The sequence below is a fragment of the Aptenodytes forsteri genome, unplaced genomic scaffold (assembly GCF_000699145.1).
Source record: "Aptenodytes forsteri isolate BGI_AS27 unplaced genomic scaffold, ASM69914v1 Scaffold5, whole genome shotgun sequence".
Classification (NCBI taxonomy): Eukaryota; Metazoa; Chordata; class Aves; order Sphenisciformes; family Spheniscidae; genus Aptenodytes; species Aptenodytes forsteri.
Genome location: NW_008795672.1, coordinates 6,626,625 through 6,646,411, shown reverse-complemented (window position 1 = coordinate 6,646,411; position 19,787 = coordinate 6,626,625). Strand labels below are relative to the sequence as shown.

Sequence of the window (19,787 nt, the reverse complement as noted above, 5' to 3'; positions counted from 1 at the left end):
AGATGGAACCATACAAACCCAAACTATTTTTTTTTTTTTTTTTGCTTTTTTCCCCCCCAGTGCTGTAACAGCCTAGAACCACAGATTTCATGTGATAGCTCATATTTTTGTATTTCTGTATTAAAAGCATTGGGGTGGTATCTCCTTTGAGACTGTGATCTTTCCGATGGGGTTTCTGCTGCTCCTTTAATGATTGTCTTACCAACCACTCGTTCCTCAGTCTTTTCTCCCCTGTGTCTGGCTATTGATCTGCCCTGCACAAGCCATGCCTAATTCTGCATTTTGCATTAGCCAGTCTTCTTTTGTCCCTCCACAGCCTGATCATTGCTCCACTACTGGACCGCTCCTTGCTTGGACAAAGTCATTCCTACACAAACCTTTTCAGATTCTTATCTCAAGATCAGTCTCCTCACACCTCTTTCACAACTGCCATTAAAGGTTTGCTGTCCCCATACCCAGACAGCTTTTCTTCTCCAATTTTCATCCCAATATTTCTTTTCTGAACTCTCAGATTTCTCTCCAACTCCACTATTTTCGGATTTCTAGCATCATGTCTGTGCATTATCATTCTCTGTGTCATTCTCCATTAATTTCCAGAATATTCACTATTGCCACTCTAAAAACAATACATTTCTGCTAAGCCTGACACATATTTATCCATCAAACAGAAAATATTTTTAGAATTAAAAGAGAAAATGCTGTATTACTGAGAAATCTATTTTTGGTTTCTGGGCATCATCCTAGGTTCACTGTTAACAACAGAACTGTTCCTATTTGACATTATATCAGATATGGTGTACAGACTTTTTGCTTGTTTATTTGAAACATAATTTTTAGAACCAGAATATTCCCACATACTTTGTCCACACCTGCTGCTGAAAAGTGAGTAAAGAGCACGTGCTTTGCCCAGATCACATGCTAGAACATACACACAGAGCACAATTCCTGCAAAGAAAAAGGCTGCCTTTTACAAACTTTATTTGTATCAATTTATGGGAACATCCTACTGAGTTATTCCTCTTAGGAGAGAATTTTGCAGTCAGGGCACAGGGTTTAATTAGCTGCTTATTAAGCCAGTTCATAAGGAGTGAAACTGGCTATCCTCCACTTTACGTCTGTGGTCAGCTATTTCCTATATTCCTTGTCCAAAGTAAACACCTTCTATATCCATTTATTCTCTACCAAATGTGCTTTGCTACTTGCAACAACAAATAGATTTTCATCCTGTGTGTTATTATTTTCCAAACTGCAAGTAAATAAAAATAATTATCTTACTCTTTCTCATTTTGGAGCTGTTCTATCTGAATGGCTCATGTTTATAAAAATTTCCACTTGTCTTTGTTCTTCTTTTCATTTAATTGCAATTGCAACCTAAACAACAAACTGAAGAAGCCTGGGTTTCCCTCAGGAAGCCACTGACTGCAGGAGAATAGCAGAGACACTGCAACCCCCCCGGCAAGGAGCCACAGTTTCTTGATGCCCATTGCCCAACAGACTGCCACAAGCACAGTGCGAGAGCAGCGTACCACAAAGGCAACCTACAGTCCATAGGTGCTGGGAGCCCTTTTAGACGCCTGGAGATAGGAGTGTTAGTGTCAACGGGAGAGCCTGGAAGAATTAAGAAAGATAAAAATCCTCTAGTCTGAAGGTCCGAAGCCTGAGGTAGGTTTGAGGAACAACCAATTGACACAGCGTGTGCCGAGAATACACAATCTGCCCTGCGCATGCTTTGAAGCACTGGATCAAATCACCTGTTATAAAGGAATTAAGCTGTTCCTGGAGGTTTCAAAGGCTAATACATGCCTTGCCACAGCCCACAGCTCCGCGGCCCTCCAAGTGACAGATGCATTCTGCACCTTAATAGCAGGATTTAGAGCCAATTCCCAGGTTACTCATTTCTGTCCTAAATCCAATCTTGCAAGCTGCAGCTTATTTAACGTGAGGCAGCACTGTCATTCCTCCACAAAGAGCCTTGTCACCTTTCCATTCCTTGCACAGGCAGTCCCATTTTTAGTCTGCTTCTTTCAACGTGAAATCTATCTTCTGTAAGATCAGCAGTTCAACTGTACTGTTGTTCCGCTCATTATTTAAAATTTTGTAGCAGAGGGACTATAACAATAAGAAAATCCACGTCTTACAGAAAAGGTCAGCATGTACTTACGTAATTTGATGCAAGATCAGGATGCAGATAATCAATTCCTGCAATAAGATAATGACAGAACAGAAACCAAAGGTTAAGAGTTTCAAAAAAGATTTTCTACTGATCACAGAACAAAACAAGATTCCTTTGCAACCACAGGAAAATGATCATGGCAAATAATGCAACTGGTTGAAGTGAGATTCCAGTTTTTAAATATGGACTTTTAAACTGGTTTACCATTTCTGATGCAGTCCCAGCTAGGAGTTTTCACTCATTTATGTCAAAATCCAGGTCCCAATTGAAAAGGTGAGCTCAGCGACTAAATTTATTGACCTGTTTTGTAGACTAGATCGTATCTACTTATTCAGATTAGTTTAAATCACAATTTATCTTTATACAAGTTCTACCATCTCAAAGCATACCAAAACTAACAAGATCAGTAAGCACTGGGTCAGTACAGGATATAGAAAGGAGTATTTTTAACCACGGAAAATTGTAAACTAAGTAGAAAGAAAATTACCTAAACTAGACTTGGGGAGATCACTAAGGCAAACATTTTGGGTTATGCGTATGAAAGAGAACACTTAATGTTGGACTGGACCATTTTAGCAAATATGTGAGCATAGGCTCCGCACTTTGGTAGCGTGCTAAAGATTGTAACAGGGCAGTGGTGTGGAATATACTCATTCTAATGCATGGTATCTTTCTACGTATGGCAAATATACAAATCCCAGTGGACGGTGTAACAGAAGCAGCAGATCTACACTCAGACGGGATAAGCTGACCTATTACATATCCAGTTAAAACGTACAAAGAAATGGCCACCAATCTCATGTTACATTTTGATCATTACTCTGCCCTGTGTCTCCAACCACCACAGTATTACATGCTCAATTTTATCTGCAAGGAGAATGTCATACTATCACAGTTATTCTGATGAAACCATTACCTCCCCGTTACATAGGGTCCTTCACACTAGATTTGCTTGAAGAGACCCTTATACGTGCGGAGAGCCTTACTGATCCAAACAGTGGATGGACAACAAAAGTCTCAATGAAGAATCATGTTATCCAGGTGCCCTCTTCCAGAGTTATTAGAAGTGAATATAAGGCAAATTACCCCCTTCTCTAAAAGCTGTATCTGATGGGCCAACAGCTTTATTTGACCTGAAGCTCAAATAGTCTGTCATCATCCCCACCACAGTCATGCCTAGCTATTCTGAAAGCTAAGTCCTGCCTCTGTGGGATCAATGAAATTGTGATTTCTCTTGACATCACATGAGAGATCACCTCTCACGTGAGATTGCTCTCTCATCAATATACAGATGTCTGAGTCTACTTTCTTACTTCCACAAAAACCTTGCCTTAGGAATAAGCAGATGAGGAACAGAAATAAGTGAGGACAGATCTCAGTTGACCCTAGAAAACATATGTGGATCCAGACATTTTATTTATTTATTTTTAATATTATTCAGTCACCATAAAAGGAAAACATTCAAAATTTAGCCCAAAGAAAAGTGTTGACAGACTGCACAGAATTCCTGTACTTCAGCAAGGAACCCATGAGTAGAACAGCTGTGACTTCAACTGTACCTTTTATCTTCATCTTCCCTGAACTTAGCCTCAAATTAGTAATATCTTTAATATGCAGATCTTTATTGACCTGAAAGCATGAAAGTGTTTAATTATTTCAGCTGTCAAGTATGACTTTGAGAATAATGTAACCCAGAAAACGTTTTCTTAAGTACTTTTTGCACAGCAATTACATCCCCAGTCAGTGCCTACAGAAGTCAAGGGGAGTCTTTCCTTTGGCTTAATGGCCATTATAGCGTGCCCTTGAAGATAGAGAGTGATAATTGCAAACTACTTTTAATGCTCGGATATCCATCCTTCAGTATCCCTAGTGAAGTCTTTATAACATATTTTCCCTGAAGATCTCAAAGTCTTTAGAGAGGCTGGTAGTCTCTACCTGGTAGTGGTAGTCTCACCACTATAAGCAATCCATTATTACTTTTTAATCTTTTTTTGACTTTGATTACATGGAAAAAGCTACTTAAAAATAGTAAATTAGCATGCAGTCTTCACTTACCATCATCCATGATTCCTATGGTAACTCCCTTCCCCGTGTATCCCAGCTCCCACGCCTCAGCTACATTAAGGTCAAGTCCAGGAGTCCCATCTGCTTGACCAGTGTTAATCTAAGGCATCAGCGAAAAAGGAAGAATAGCTTTTTTTACTTGATAGACACATTTCCAAAGCAACTGAATTTTGCTTTATATCTTTGCATGTATCTTTGGTATGGAAAATATATCCCATTTGCTTTCGAGTACACATTTGTACGTAATCATACCCACTGCAATAATGCAGTGGTAAAACAAACAAAAAAAAAAGAAAAAAGAAAAACCAACCCTGGGTAAATTCACTTCTTTGTGCTTTACAAGATTTGATTAAACACTGAATCTTTTGGACCCAAAAAAGAACTTTTCTACTTAAGCCTGTCAGGGCAGTGGGTCAATCCAGACAAAAGTTAGACCAACGGATTTTACAGAGGCCTTTTTAATGAGCAGGAAATGCTTTCTTCTTGAAAGCAGGGTTCTACTGAAATTCATGACCACTGGGTTTAGTACCAGAAACAACTTCCTTGATAACCAAGTTAGCCCTTCTTTAAGCAGGAAAGTTCACCAGATGAACTTCAAGGGTCCTTTCCAACCTTGTACGTGTGTGATTCTGTGGTTCTGCAGTACAGGCAACCCCCTGTATCTTCAGGCATTACTCATGTTCACCAACCTCATTCACAAATTTCTCACATTCCGTGGGAAAAATAATACGGTTTTTGCTGTTCCAGATTTTTTTTCAATTTTGTGTCAGACACATCTCATTTCACAATACATTTTAGTGTACTTTATAATGTAAAAAATGTACAGCTTCACAAAAATTTTATTTTTATCACTGCAACATTTTGATTCAAGTACCAGAAAGAAGTGAATTAATCCACACTTTAGTTTATCATCTCATCAAAGATGAAGTCCTATTCATGTTAATGTGCCCTCATTCATATGAAAACTCGTCTTAGAAAAAAAAAACCCAGCCATGTTGGATGGATCCATAAAACATAAGAAATAGATTCAAAGGAGAGAGAACAAGAAACACTGTTCTTCAGCAAAAAGACCGTTCTTAAGTTAACAACGCAATACTGCATTTACTAAGTATTTCATTATAAATAGGTTGCAACATTAAAGCTGACCAAAATTACTTTATCAACTTTTTAAATAGAAAAATATCATTTTGGCTACTTTTATGTAAAAAAATTAGTTTTTCTTTTATGACTAAAGACTTCTCCCTATAAAATATGACACATTAAAAATGAAACAATTTGTCAAAAGAAATTAATGTTTTGCTATTAGCTTAAGCCAAAATTCATCAGTTTTCAGCTGTTCTGCTTTTGATAGAAGAAAATCAATTCATATTCAAATTTCCATAAGAAAAGAAAAAACTCAGCTTTTTCTAGCCAGTGCACTAGAACTTTTTGTTATAATTCTGTAACAATATTTTACCTGGCAACAGCTCAAAGACATGATTCATAGGGGTTTAGGGGGGGTCACATCAGCACACCAGGAATGCCCACAGGACACCAATACAGTTCTCTTTCAAGCCTTCTAAGGATCTTTCCGTTGACTGAAATGAAATTCAGCTCTTGAAATGTGCTGGGTCTTCCCAGCATAAAAGAGGTACAGTTAAAAACAACAGGACAGAGCCTTGAATCCATTCCCAAGTTCTTGTGACATATTTGGAAAGAACTCTTGCGAAACATTGCAACAGCACAGAATGGCTTGAATGCCAGTTATTTAGTTATGATTACTGTGATTTTCTTTCAAAACTTACCAGGTACCATTGCTTCGTAAATAAAGGATCATTCATGTTGATGTCAATGTCATTGATGTCTCTATATCCTCGCTTCCTTCTGCTGAAGCCTTCCTGTTGCACAGCTTTCTTTACCTGGAAGGGTTAATTTTTACATCTTTAACTCAACATTCTTAACCACAGATACAAAAATTTTTTAGCCTTGTTTTCATGACGGATAAGGATTATGAAATCACATTATTTGTGTCCGTGTCATTCATTTGCAAATTCTAAACCTATGGCTGATTTCAGTCAAAATTTGCAAAGACGTAGAGAGCTCAAGGACTACTATAGTGGCTGGGGGGGGACACCCAGAAGTGTCCTATCTAGAGGAAAGCTACAGCTTGAACATGTTTTAGATACCTGAGAATTTGCATAAGAATGAGTCTCTATTCTTGAATCTTCCTGCTGTACTTTTCTTTTTCATAGCCAGCATTATCAAAACATTGTTGTTGTTATTAGAAGCTAAAATTATTTAACTAATTCCCAATATGTCACTGTTCCAAGCTACAGGCATTTCATAAAATGAGGATGCAGGTGTCGACCATGCTTTTACTTTTCCAGATTTTTCTCCAGGGCATTTTCAGAGTATTAGATAGCCTTTCCTTCCAAAAAGATCTGCTGGGAGAAAAATATCTGAGGTTGTGGGCTTTTATCATACTCCTGAGGTTCTCAGAAACACGTCTTATAGAGCAATCTACTTTGAGGGATTATCCTTGCAATAAATAAGTGATAAATAAATACATTGGCAAGAAAAACTAAATGGCAAAAAAGCCACTAAAGTGACCAGACTGCCTAAAGTGTAAGTTATAAAAATACTGGTTATGAAACACAAGTAGCCATAGTTTTTTAGAGATCTTTTCCTTTATAAACAGCATATCCACAAAAACATTTAACTAAGCACTGCAGAAGACAAGAGAAGTTAGACACACAAATATCTCTGGAGGCAGGAACTACAAATGTCAGACCATAATCATCTTATTTGTACCCTTGTAAAAGAGCACTCCTAAAGGAGATCACTGAACAGTTGTAATTGTTGTTATAATATGTGCTAACATATTCCTAGACGTTGCAGAAGTGCTGTCAAGTTTGGCATACTCTTCTTGTACTCTTTAGCCTAACACCTGGAACCAAGATAGCATGAGTCCCAGCATTTAATTCAAAATAAAAAAATAATTAAAAAAAAAATCTAGCCCTCTTGATCAAAGAGGAATGCTTAAAACCATGAACTGAGTACACCTTGAGGTGCAGCCAGAAGGCAGCAAAACCCCTAACATTTCCTTAGGCATTTTCTTGAAAAAAATGCATGGTTATTAAATAAACCTAGTAACTCAGAGAACCCACTTCTACATGTGTGGCTTTGGCATTTCTGATTAAGACGACATATACAGGAGTTACACTACTGTGCTGCAGTAACTCATGTAGTGTCTGTCAAAATCAACAGAGGAGAAACTCATCCAAAGGCTAAATCAGATCTTAGGTCAGTTGAGTCATTCTTGGAGGTGTCCTTCTGTCTCCGTTAATTAAAGCAGGAGCCTCAAAAGACAGTGTTCAGTGAGGTGCCTAAGGCTGAGATGAAACTGGGATCTAACTGATGGGGGCTAAGAACCATTTTCCTCACAGCTATATTGCTTCATTATAACCGTGAAAACTTAATACCAATTCATAGTGAGCAGGATGGGGCAGCGTGCCCTGCAAAGGCAGTATCAAATGCTTCTAAAAATCTACTTGCATGAACTCTAACTCCTTAACTAAAGGTACCAAATGATAAAATATTTAATTGGTAGGTGCTTTCATTTATACGTGTGTTTCCATTACTTGTGCAGGTTCATTAAAAGCGGAGCAGACTGAAAAGAAAGAAAAAACCTAATACAAAATAAGCTGGAAAGAGGGCAGTGATTAAGTAGCACCCATACTAGGTGTACTTAGTGGCGCCAGGTACCTGAACAGAGTAACCAAAGGTATAAGCACACTGTTTGATACCTCTAAGATAAGGCTCAGTGATGCCATGGAGACAACAGAGCAATCACCTGTCATTATGGCTTCCTCCTTTCCCACCCCTGCCTCTCTGCTTGCGACTGCAAACCCCGAGCTGTCACCACAGAAAATCATTATGAACAGAAGCCAACCCTCACTTAGAGGGATGCCAGAGAAAAAGATTTCATGCATTTGTGCTCCCACGCAAGCTTGCTGGCTCTGCAGGGCTGAATTAAGGCACTGAATTAGGATTTAGTACGAAAGGATTTCTACTAATTAAAAAGCAATGCTTCAGAGCCCTGGCTTTTCTTTAAGACAACCCAGAGGAAGTGGGGAGCAATTTGCAGAAATAGCACAGGCTGGTTTCCCTCTTCAGGATCGTCTCATTTGTCTGATTTGTTCCGTCTTCACAATAAAATACAATTTCTTTTTTGTATTATATTACATTATATTATAATTTCCTGAGACAAGGAAATATACCCCTCAAGGAGGTATAACCTTCTCTGAACTAAAACCACTCTGTAGGCTGTTTTCTGAATCTCTCACATGGAGAAAAGGCATACAGGATGTTACCATCCACAGAGGTAACAGTCTCAGAAATTCTGAGGCCTCTTTTTTCACTACGGAAACAAGGGGGTTTTCCTCATGTTCAGTAATGATGGTAACTCATACAATCGCATCCAGAAAAGACTAGGCACTTCTGTCATGAAATGAGTTGAAAGGTTCGGGTAAGGCCTTGGTAGCTTCTCACTTACATAAGCTACAAATTGCCTCATTCAGTTGCCTTGTATAACCCTGCACGAAGCAAGAACTTGCCTTTCTCCTGATGAAACTGTATCTAGAAAGCCATGAGCCCAAGATCAGATAGCATCCATATATTCCAGAGAAAAATCTCCAATAAAACAAACTTATAATTGGAAAAGGGTGATGCAAATCCAATTACTTGAGCGGAGAACTGCCCATTTAGGGCTGCAGATAGCTGACTGAGGAGAATCCTAGTCTTCTTGCCAACTGGGTATCTGCATTAGAAAAATGGTGTTTTTCCAGAGCTGGAAACTTGTGCTTTCGTATCTAGTCTAGATCAGGAGAGGGACCGCACCTGATTCTGTTTCTATCTTACAGTTTTCTTCTTAAAGAAGAGCTGGCCTCCCTGTGACATCAGTAACATAAATGCATTAAGTATCACGTCACAGGTAATATGTTTCAAAAACACATACAAGAGAGAACATCTTTGCATGTGCAACAGCAGAAGATCATTGGAAAACACTGTGATCTTATAACAGCCATAATCCCATGTACTTGTGTCAAGTTCAGACCTGGAATCCAGCCCTCAATCCAATGCACAACACAACCTCATGCCATGTTTCAAATACTTGTTTCTCTAACTGAAGCAGGAAAAACAGCATTCGTAAGACTCAGGCTTCTGATAATAGCATCTCCAAATGATTTGAGTCTGTGAAGGCCTAGTGAAGGAGCGAGATCTTCTTACTAAAATAGCATGAATTTTACTGTCTCAAAATTAGGCTTATTTATCAGCAGTAACAGCCTTTTGTTTATTTCATTCTTAATTCATTTATTTTTTCTTTGTTAGGATACAGGATTAAGTAGAGAGCAAAATCTGAGCATCTACTTTATTAGCATGTAACTAAATCATGTAAAAGTTACTAGCTGTGTTATAATCAGAATGAAGGTCATGTATCAAAGAAGGTAGCCCATGGATGATAAGATGCTTACAAGGAAAAAAGGTTCAAGTATTGATTTTTAATATACTTGTACTTATGCATGGCGCATAAAGTCACTTGGATGATAATAAACCAGCAGGATACTGATGCAGAACAAATTAACAAAATAATCAATTGACTGCAATACTGCTCCGGGAAGGCCAGAAACCGCAGCACTCTAACTGTGCTCTATGCTCCTGTGAATGCCAAGACAATCAGCTCCTCGTTTTGACGGAACAGGGTTAATCGTACTGGTGAGCTCCTGCAGTTAAATGACACTGTTATATTGAGCATAAATGACAGATTTACTAAGTTATACCAGCGGGTGCACAAAAGTGGAACAGTACACACAAACCCCAACCTCAAGAATCAAGAACTTCAGAACGGGAGAAGTTGGGCCAAATTCCAGAGGAAAAAGGCAGTCCCATGACGACATCTAGTAGGCATGGCTTGCTTGGCTTTTAAAAAAAACCAAACAACATAGCAGTGAGATGATCAACCAAAGGAAGTAGTAGTTCTGTCTTCTCTAAAGCCTCAGGGTCAATACAGGTCTGCTCCTGAAGATGAAATAAGAAGTTGGAAACTGATAGCCTGTATTTTTGAAGAAGTCAGGCTGATGGTTGGACTTAGGCCCTATGAATTGTACTGAAGATCAGTCTCCAATGAAGGTGGTTTGGAACAGTGTGTCCAGATGCACGAAGGCATCGTCAAATAAACCACGTTCGGCTAGTGGAAAGCTGTCCCAACTGTCGCTGTCATTAACTTCTGATATCCAAAGAAACATGATGGCAACAAAAGATGGAGGCAGAAAAGTTCAAGTGAGCCAGTGATACGCATACCTAACTCTCTTTAAAAAGTAACGAGAATTGGGTATCGAGCACTTACAGCAACTTTTCAGGGTCTTACCCACAAATGACAACTCCTCTGCTCCCAAACCCCATACAGAGTTAATAAGCGAGTGTGTCTTTTTTGCCTCTTATTTCTGTCTAAGTAAACAGAAAGACATTTAATTTTCCTGTCCACTCCATCCACGTAACATAAAAGAGAGATGTCTGTCAGGAGGCTGGAGGTACACTGATCCCATTCATCATACACAATCATCACCTGTATTGTCCAACAGCTGCTTGCTGGTAAGATGCTCTGAAGATGTCAGAGAGGAGCACCCATCTCACATTCTTCTACATTTTTTTTAAAGCCCCAAAGTAACCAAGTTGTGTGTGACTTTCCACTACAAAATAAAAGGAATAATGCTGACTGTCCTCACTAGAGAAAAGAAAGTACAGACCTACTTGAACTGTAACTAAAGTCAGATGAACTGAACAAAACTGAATCACTTTTAAATGGCAATGGGGACAGCTCATTTCTGCTATTGAACCTGAGGTGGCGAGGCTGCTAGGCTCCATCCAGCCATGGCAATGCAGAAAATTGATGCCTTTTGTCTTAACATAGCTGGATCCATCTGCTTGATTTCAAACTTTCAAACTGTTTCAAGGCCCAGAAAGAATGAGCAGGGATGTCAGGGGGTTTGCAAGTGTCACTGACCATCCAATATTTACTAATCAAATGACAACTGCTCCTCTCGAGCAAGCTAGTAACTTTCAAAGGTTCTCATGGATCTCTCCATACATAGCAATGAGTCCCTGTTGTCAACCGCAGGTGCCTCTGCCAGATTATTCATAACAGAGTCTCCAAGTGCCTCTTCTACCTGTATCCATTAATCCCTGGGGAGTTTTCAGTACAGGGACTCTTTCCCCAAGCTATCTTGCCACTCCTTGGTAGGTGCAGTTAGAGCTGCTACAGCAAAGATGTAGCAGCTGTTGAAGCACAAGGCCTTTGAAACATAAAGTTTATCAACACAACCTTCCCTGCCATTTCTAAGCAAAGGACACACGAAGAAAATGGTTTTCAATTTGAAAGACTTAATGAAAGTAAAAATACATCTCTTTCCATTAAAATACTTGTATCGCTCTTGTTTTATACATTTTTAAATGTCTCATGCTAGACAGCATGAGAATTGCTTTGATTTCTAGGGAAAGTCAGGTCCACTGTAAAATATGTCCATTTTTCATTGTTCTCAGCCTTCCTTCTTCTACCTCGCTGTTTCTTTTTTGTTTTGTTACTAGTTGAAACAGTGTCATTGGATATCAAGGACTTGCTTGTTCTGGACCAGTCCTAGTTTTTTTCCTTTCTCTAACCAGCTCCATTTGCCTCCACAAACACTACTGAGTTTATATAGGCCATCAGCAGATAGTAAAGCCTCTGGACACTTACGCTGTCCCCAGACAGCCCTCTTGGGATGTCTTCTCAGACTTCCTTGACTCCAGCTTGTGCTCTTTGAACATCTTTCCCCTCTCTGGATACAATACTGCAAAAATGCCACACTCCCAGTAGAATAAAGCAGGGACAAAATACTGCCACCATTAAACTCTGACTGTTACTGACTGCCTTGCACAGCAAAACCCGGCATAGTTGGGGCTGCTCACTAACTTCTCTGCCAAAATCACTGAAAATCGTAACACCAGAGGTACAGTCATTTAGGAAACTACTCCAGAAGTTCAGCATCAATCAGACAATAGTAAAATATGAAGGTGAACAGCCTGAACTCAAAGGTTCCACTCAGGCAATTAACCTTTCTTGATGGAAACACAATTTAAAGAACTCGTGCTTCAACCAAGTTCATTTTTAAAAAAAAAAAAACAAACAATGCAAGAACTGACTTGCTTCTGTCAACCAAGTTCATTTTTAAAAAAAAAAAAAAAACAATGCAAGAACTGACTTGCTTCTGCCTTATTTTGTGACCTTTCGTTTTCCTGATATTAGTTCAGTGCTTGGTAAATAAGGAGCTTTCAAAAATAAAAGAAGGGGAAAAGAAATCAATATTTTTGTCCATTTAGCAGGCCTCTCACAGTTCAGTGACATTCAGGAAGCAGTGAGTAAAGAGACAAGGAATCAATGTGTAAGAGGAGGCTGCAGATCATATTCAGCCTGCTCACCTAAGCGATCAATAGCGCTCCTCTAGCTTCTACTTTGAAATGCAAGTGAGTTGTTTAGGCTGCAATGTAAAATGAATGCCGAGTATGGATGGTCTGCAACGGAAAACATTAGTTTGGTAAAACAGAAATTTTCATAGGATCATGCCCTCTTTGACAAAGGTTTTTTGCCCTAGGATAGAATTTAAGAGGAAAGACTGAGACAGAGAAAAAGCCCTGGTAACTTATATGCAGTGTACTGCCTCAAGAACAAGCAAACTGCTTCACACCTCTGCTCTCTCCTCAGTTTGGCGTGAGGGCCATATCGGGATCTATACACTATCACAGGTGCTGGCTATTCTAGGAACACTGTTCTTATTTCCAATTTTTTCACTGCTTAGACAAGCCAAAAAGAGAGCAGGAGCATCTCTGAAATCTTAAGAAGTTTCCAAAGGAATGAAAAACTGCTTCTTATTCTACACGGAGAAGCTGACATTACACTTTATTGTATATAATGACAGAAAAGTCAAAGTAATTTCTATTTCAGACAATATCTCACTGCAAGACAGCAGGACAGTCACTTCAGTTATAAAATCAAAGATCTCTGTAAGAAAGAAATTTCCCAGAGATGGGCTGTAACAGCATGTATGAACCACAGGTACACTTTATCAGCAGCTTGTGGGTAACTTTTGCACTTCGCTGTCTCACCAGTTACACTGGGCTACAGAAATGATCAGCCTCTCCAAATCAATCAGAATAACCACCTCCCGGTACAGGTGTAAACAACAGCATGCCTGGTGACAGAAAAGAAAATTGGGCCCCATGCATGTAGGGCACTATTGACTGCAGATCCTCCCTTCTTAACTGTAAAATTAGTTGCTGTAAGTCACAGCTTTCCCTTCTCTCGCATCCCCTGGCCAAGTACTGCAGATACACCTTTCTTAAAACATCATGCTTGAAAAAGAAAGCCACCTTTTTCTTCTTCCTCAACAGTAAAAATCTTTTCATGGAGGGATTTTCATTTATTACAAAGGCCACCACCAACCTTTGAGGTGATACCCAAAGTAGGTCTAAGTTATATTTGCAGCCTCTCTGTGGTATAAAAGTGTTTTAGTTTAAATAGGAATCAGGCCCAGTTCATCTTTAAGATTGCAAACCTTTTGGCATTGAGACTAGGCTTTTGGATATATCTGTGCAGTACAAAGAAGAGAGGTGCTCACATGATGCTGAATCTTCTAATTTAATAATTCCCTTTTTGTCGTCGTTTGTTCGTTTATAACTTTGGACTGTTTCTTACATTCCTGGGCAGTCTTCCAGCAAAGGACTTTCCTCCTGCTCCACAATAGCTCACTGGTGCTATAAGGAGAGAGGTACTACAGAGTCCACCTTTATATAACCTCCTTTTTAAAGATTCCATTAGTACGGTTGCTGCTTCCACACAAGCGATGAATATCTGATACATCCCAAGAGAACAGGAGTGCTCATAGGCTAAGGATTCCTCTAACTGTTGATTTTAAGTTAATTTATTTCATGAAGCAAGCCTCCAGATAAGTGGAGATTGTGAGAAAATACCACTTGGAGAAAAATCTGTTCAGTTTGGTTTGTATGGGAGGACTCAACTGACAGGTAAAATTATTCTCTTTGTCGAAGCGCACCCTTGACCCACCCTGACGCAGAAGAGACTTCTTGTAAATGTGTGAACATTTGTGCTAATGCCCAAACACATTTCCAGTCATAAAGCATCATTGGTAGCAGCTTTACCTCTAACTTCATGCATTTTCTTTCTGAATATGCCAATTTACTTTACAGACATTACGTTTTAAGTGTACTGCAGATATACAAACTGGAAGAGCCTTGTAATATGCCTGTGTAGGTATGCATCATCATTTAGGGAAACTGAGTCAGCAGAGGATGAGACCTTGAAGTAACTCTGCAGCATGCGCTGAAAATAAACCCCCTAGTCTCCAAAGTGATTCTGCACTTAAAAGCTGGCTTCTGACCTGTGCTATAACTCGTCATACTTCCACTTCATTCTCCACAGTCTCCTTCCCACTCAAATTTCATCTAATAGCTCATCATTTGCCTTGAAACATCTGCTTGGAAAAATACAATTCACATTTTCTCTCATGGAATTACTGGCACATATTATCCCCTTCCCATGTTAACAGTAAATATGCCATAATGTCACACTCATTGAGGAACTGCATGTTGCCCCATCTTTTATGTGATTTATTTTGCTTTCTGTGTGTACTCCTTTTCTAAACAGCTTCTAAGTCAAAAAACCAAGCATTGTTATACAGCTGCCCCCCAAGCCCACTGACAGCGTTCAGTCACGGTAACAGCGGTGGGAGCTGTCTGAGGTTCCTCTCTCATGCAGTGGGGCTTAGAGTAACAGTTTACTTCAGCTTCCTCTACCGTTTGTGGCCCTTCGAAGCAGATGGGCCCCACTGGATCCAGTGGCAGTGGCAAATTTTTATACAAAAGTTTCGCCAGAATCTCAGCTGAAGAGCAACTTCCTAGAATAAAAACAGTATCATGGCACTAGGAAGGAAGGAAGGAAGGCAGAGTAGTGTCAGTGCCGTTGTCCTACATACAGTGCATGAACCAAGCTGAAAATCAACTTGATTTAAATTCATTTAAGACAGTCTGGATTAAAAGTTAGTTCAAACTAGCCGTGGGTCTTCACAACCTGGTCTCATGGGGTGACAGTGAAGAAAAGGTTGGCTCCATCGTGCAGAATCCAGGCTTTCCCAAACCTGGGTTCAGAAAGGGCACGAGTGCCTTTTGATTTCTTTTTCCTGACTGCAACTCCGTGAGTGCCCTACAGAATACAATCCTTCTCTTTTGTAACCTATTCTGCACTGTCATTGTTCAAAACAGTTTTTCCTTTCCCTATTTCTTCTGCTCTGTGAGCAAATGATGCAGTTTGAATTTGGGGAGAATACCTCCTGAAGAGGCATCTCTTTCAGTTAATGTGGAAGGGAGCACCTCTGCGCAGGCAGAGGAGGCCATCACAAATGGCCACTTACTCTTCTTGCGGCATCTCCTGCAGTCTCTGTTCTGACTCGGGTCCCCACTGCACCGTGCAAGCAGGTTGCTAGCACTGATTACTGCCCACTGCTGTCAACACCTCCCCAGCCAGGTGGTAATGACATCTGCAGAAGGCCCATTTAGCTTTAATAAAAAACAAAGCCTATTTTTAAAAAGCTGCCTGCCTAGAGTGATACAGCAACAACTGCCAAAAAGTCCAAGCTTATTCTAATATTTCAAACCTGGAATACTTAAACTTCAAGGTTCGCATGAGCGGTAGTGATATATTACTGAGCCTTTCTTGTCCATTTTTAATGCCTTCAGAGCTCTGTTGCTATCTCAGTGCAGATGAGATACAGAACTGCAAACCACTGATCTTCCTAAAGTGCTGCCTGGTGGGAATTATATGGGCTGTACAATGTCTCCTCTCAGGAAATTTCATAACTAGAAGCCAGACACAAAACAGAAGCCAATCTTATGACAGAGGGAAAACCGCAGTTATGCTGCTGCTCACATTCACGTATCTGCTCATGCACCCAACAGCAGAGTGGTTGTTTATAGCACAGCTACTTCTTTATTCTCTTACCATAAATACACTGGACAGAAAAGAGAAGGGAGCTTGCTCCCATGCATGCCTTTCCCAGCCCAGTAGGAAGCAACTGATGGTTTGTATTGACCGGGCTGTACACCGTAAAGGTTGCAATTGCACTTCTTCAGCTCCTAGATTCAGAGGTTTATGGATCCCCGTCACAAAGCATGTTAATAAAATCAGCAGAGGTTTACGTATCACTGCTGTGCAGCATTGGGTTAGCAGCGTATAGCTGCCAGGGACAGGCTGTCTGCCACAGAGGAAGCATCAAAACAGAACAGTTTCTACAGAACAACTTCTGTATCAAGAGAGAAGGTAAGAAAAGCCGGGAAATAAGGGATTGGTTTACAAAAAGGAAAGAAACAGTCCACGTCCTGTAATTCTGTCCCTTACCCAAATCAGTTTTTAATTCAGTACTTCCAAAGGACTGACCTTGATCCTTGTCATGACATGCTGTAGGTCACAGAATCATAGAATAGTTTGGGTTGGAAGGGACCTCTAAAGGTCATCTAGTCCAACCCCCCTGCCATGGGCAGGGACATCTTCAACTAGATCAGGTTGCTTTTTCAGACCCCCGTCCAGCCTGAACTTGCATGTTTCCAGGGATTGGGCATCCACCACCTCTCTGGGCAACCTGTTCCAGTGCTTCACCACCCTCGGCGTAAAAAAATTCTTCCTTATATCTAGTCTAAATTTACCCACCTTTAGTTTAAAGCCATTCCCCCTTGTCCTGTCGCAACAGGCCCTGCTAAAAAGTCTGCCGCCATCTTTTTTATAAGCCCCCTTTAAGTACTGAAAGGCTGCAATAAGGTCAGAATCCTTTCTTTTAATCTTCAAATGTTCTCCTTCAATTCCTGCCATGGAGCCTGCAGAGAGCGCAGTTGCAGAGCTCCCTGGTACCCGGCTCCGTGGGAGAGAGCATGGCCAAGGCAGAGAGATCTACATCAGGGCACTTTTCCCACCTCATCCCAGAATCTGGCTGCCACAAAGTGGCAGAAAACCACCCTTCTGCCCCTGAACTCCTGACCTGCCTAGTGCCCGGCTCGAGCAGCATATCGAACCCATGTTACCCCAGGAAAAGTCTACAGCTCTTTTCTTGACAAGAAAGTCACGAGGACACGAGCGATTTGGCAAAGGGATCACATCTAGTGTGATATTGTAGGCAGGAGACCTAACACAGAGCAGCGATCGAGTCAACAAAGCGGGGAAGAGACACCATGCTGGGGCACAAAGCCGGCCCCGACGCAACAGAGCACATAGAGAATTAACAGGGAAGGAAAAACCTGTGAAACTGAGACAAGTATTAATACGCTTAGAGTTTATCCCAGCTGAAACTCTCCTTAGTTTGTCACGGAGACAGAGCAGTACAAGGCACAGAAGTGTGGTCTGAATATCCTTTAAGGGTTTTCTCAACAACCCCCTTAGCAGAGAGGCTTTTTACATCCCTGCCCATGTTCTCCAGCAGCCTGTCCTGCTGGCTGCTGGCCAAGCCTCTCTCCAAAGCCCATCTGCACAATCAAAATTATTTTCAAAAATCTGAGAAACAAAGGGGTTTCTGCCTTGATTTCAAGGGACCAGGACATCCAAGTGGTTCAGATTTGTCACAGGCCCCTCTATTTATCCACTGCCTAGAGCAATGAAAACTGGTCCCCAAAGACTACAAAACTCATTATTAATTGGAGTTGTATGTGCACTAGCAGGGATTTTGGTGCCAGAATTTTCCCTTGTCCCTACTGGGTCAGAGCACAGGCTCATTTAAATGAAGTGATAAAATGATCATCCTTCAGCAAATTATTTGAACTATTGCTGCTTTTTTGGCCAGAAATGAGGGACTATCTTTTCAGTTCAGTTATTAGCATAAAATAATTAGACTTCGGAGTATATTTTCCTCCCAGTGCACATACATAATTTGCATCAATATTAATAGGAACCTCTCTATTCACACTCATTGAAAGGAGGCTGTACCTCAAGGGACTGAGAAAGACTAAACCCTAAATATGCTTTTGCTTATCACTGAAGATTTCCATACACTCCTGTAAACTGCTATCCTCATTATATACTACTTGCTCTTCCTGGTTTATTTCCATTGAGACAAATGTCTAGCAAATCATGGAAGAAAATCATTTGCTCAGGCTTCACACAAGAGGCAATCAAAGATGATGCATGCAAATTCTATGGAAATCGCTCTTTGTGTCCAAACTTTGAGACCCAATTCATGTTATGGTTTCCAAGGAATAAAAATTTAACAGAAAAGCTTCCTTGATGAAATTACATTTCTTTGGTATGAAAAGTGATGAATCTCTGGTTAATACCAACAGTGCCTGCTGCACACACATTTAGGGGTTCTTCATAGTTCCAAAATGCCAGCGTTAACCTGTGTTACAGCAAGCACTGAAGAAGTGGCTTGAGACTAGTAGTACTTCACAGAATAACAAAAGGGAGATCTGGGGAAATAAACTACTACAGCAGAAGGATTGACTTTATGGCAGTTTGAACAGATGCCTAGATTGGGATATAAAGTCCCAGTGTCTTGGGCCACTGCAGTCTGAAGAAGTGTAAAACATTCAGTGCTGAATGACAGAATCATGGACTTGGCAAGCTGTTGACAACGCAATCAGAGATTATGTCCTTTGTTCTGGGCCTTTCCTTTAAGAGCGAGGTGAGCTGTACCTACGAATGACCATCACAAAAGGAAAATGACAAACAACAAAGCGCTGCCAAAGATACAGCGGAATTATGTAAGGGATGAAACTGCCAAAGTCTTAGCTCAAAATGTAATTTTATGAGACTGAGGGTAACAACAGTATTCTGCAAAATAGAAAAAAACCCTGAGGTCCCTGAAAAGGACTGAAAATTACCATCCCCTCTACTGGGCAGGGCCCCTCATCGTTCCTCACTTCCCTTTCAGGAAGGGCCAACCAGTTTAAGTTATTCCCTCTTGTTTCATCTTACCACATGCCACCCTGGACTGAACTGCAAATGAGATCAGGGAAATGCTCTAGCTTAGAAACAATTTTTTTAAATGCAATCATATTCCCTATCCCAACACCAGCTATCCCTGCAACAAGAAAAATGGGAATGGTGTCAGAGGAACAAACAAAGAGGACAGAGGAGGCAGGAATACCACCGAGAAAAACAGGTGAAACCACCACAGTGGAACAACAGTGCACATTCGGTATTAGCTTCTTAGCTGAGATTCAATTCTCCAGAAGCGCAACCTCCTCTTGCCCAAGGGTAAATACAGACTAACTCCATTCATTTCAGTGAAATTACTTCAGATTTTCACTGCTGCAAATTGGAGAAACATCTCTCTCATGTTTAACACCATCCCTGTGAGAAGAAAAAACTGTTAAAAGCCTCCCTCCAGTTGAACTCAAGTTCAAACTTGCTGGGCTGAGCTTGTGAGGACAAATTATTATTCTTTGCTTCAGGGGAGAATGTCTGTTTCCAAAGAAGTAACCA

At 40.4% G+C, this 19,787-nt stretch overlaps 1 protein-coding gene across 1 annotated transcript in view; it reads right to left on the bottom strand.

The window, feature by feature from the left end:
- PCSK2 (proprotein convertase subtilisin/kexin type 2) overlaps positions 1 to 19,787 on the bottom strand; it is an 85,490-nt gene that overhangs the window by 46,721 nt on the left and 18,982 nt on the right. The window contains exons 3-5 of the mRNA XM_009282565.1: positions 6,022 to 6,135; positions 4,229 to 4,337; positions 2,162 to 2,199 (exon numbers count right to left, since the gene is read on the bottom strand). Coding sequence (XP_009280840.1) covers positions 2,162 to 2,199; positions 4,229 to 4,337; positions 6,022 to 6,135 — 261 coding nt within the window. The remainder of the gene's footprint in view (positions 1 to 2,161; positions 2,200 to 4,228; positions 4,338 to 6,021; positions 6,136 to 19,787) is intronic.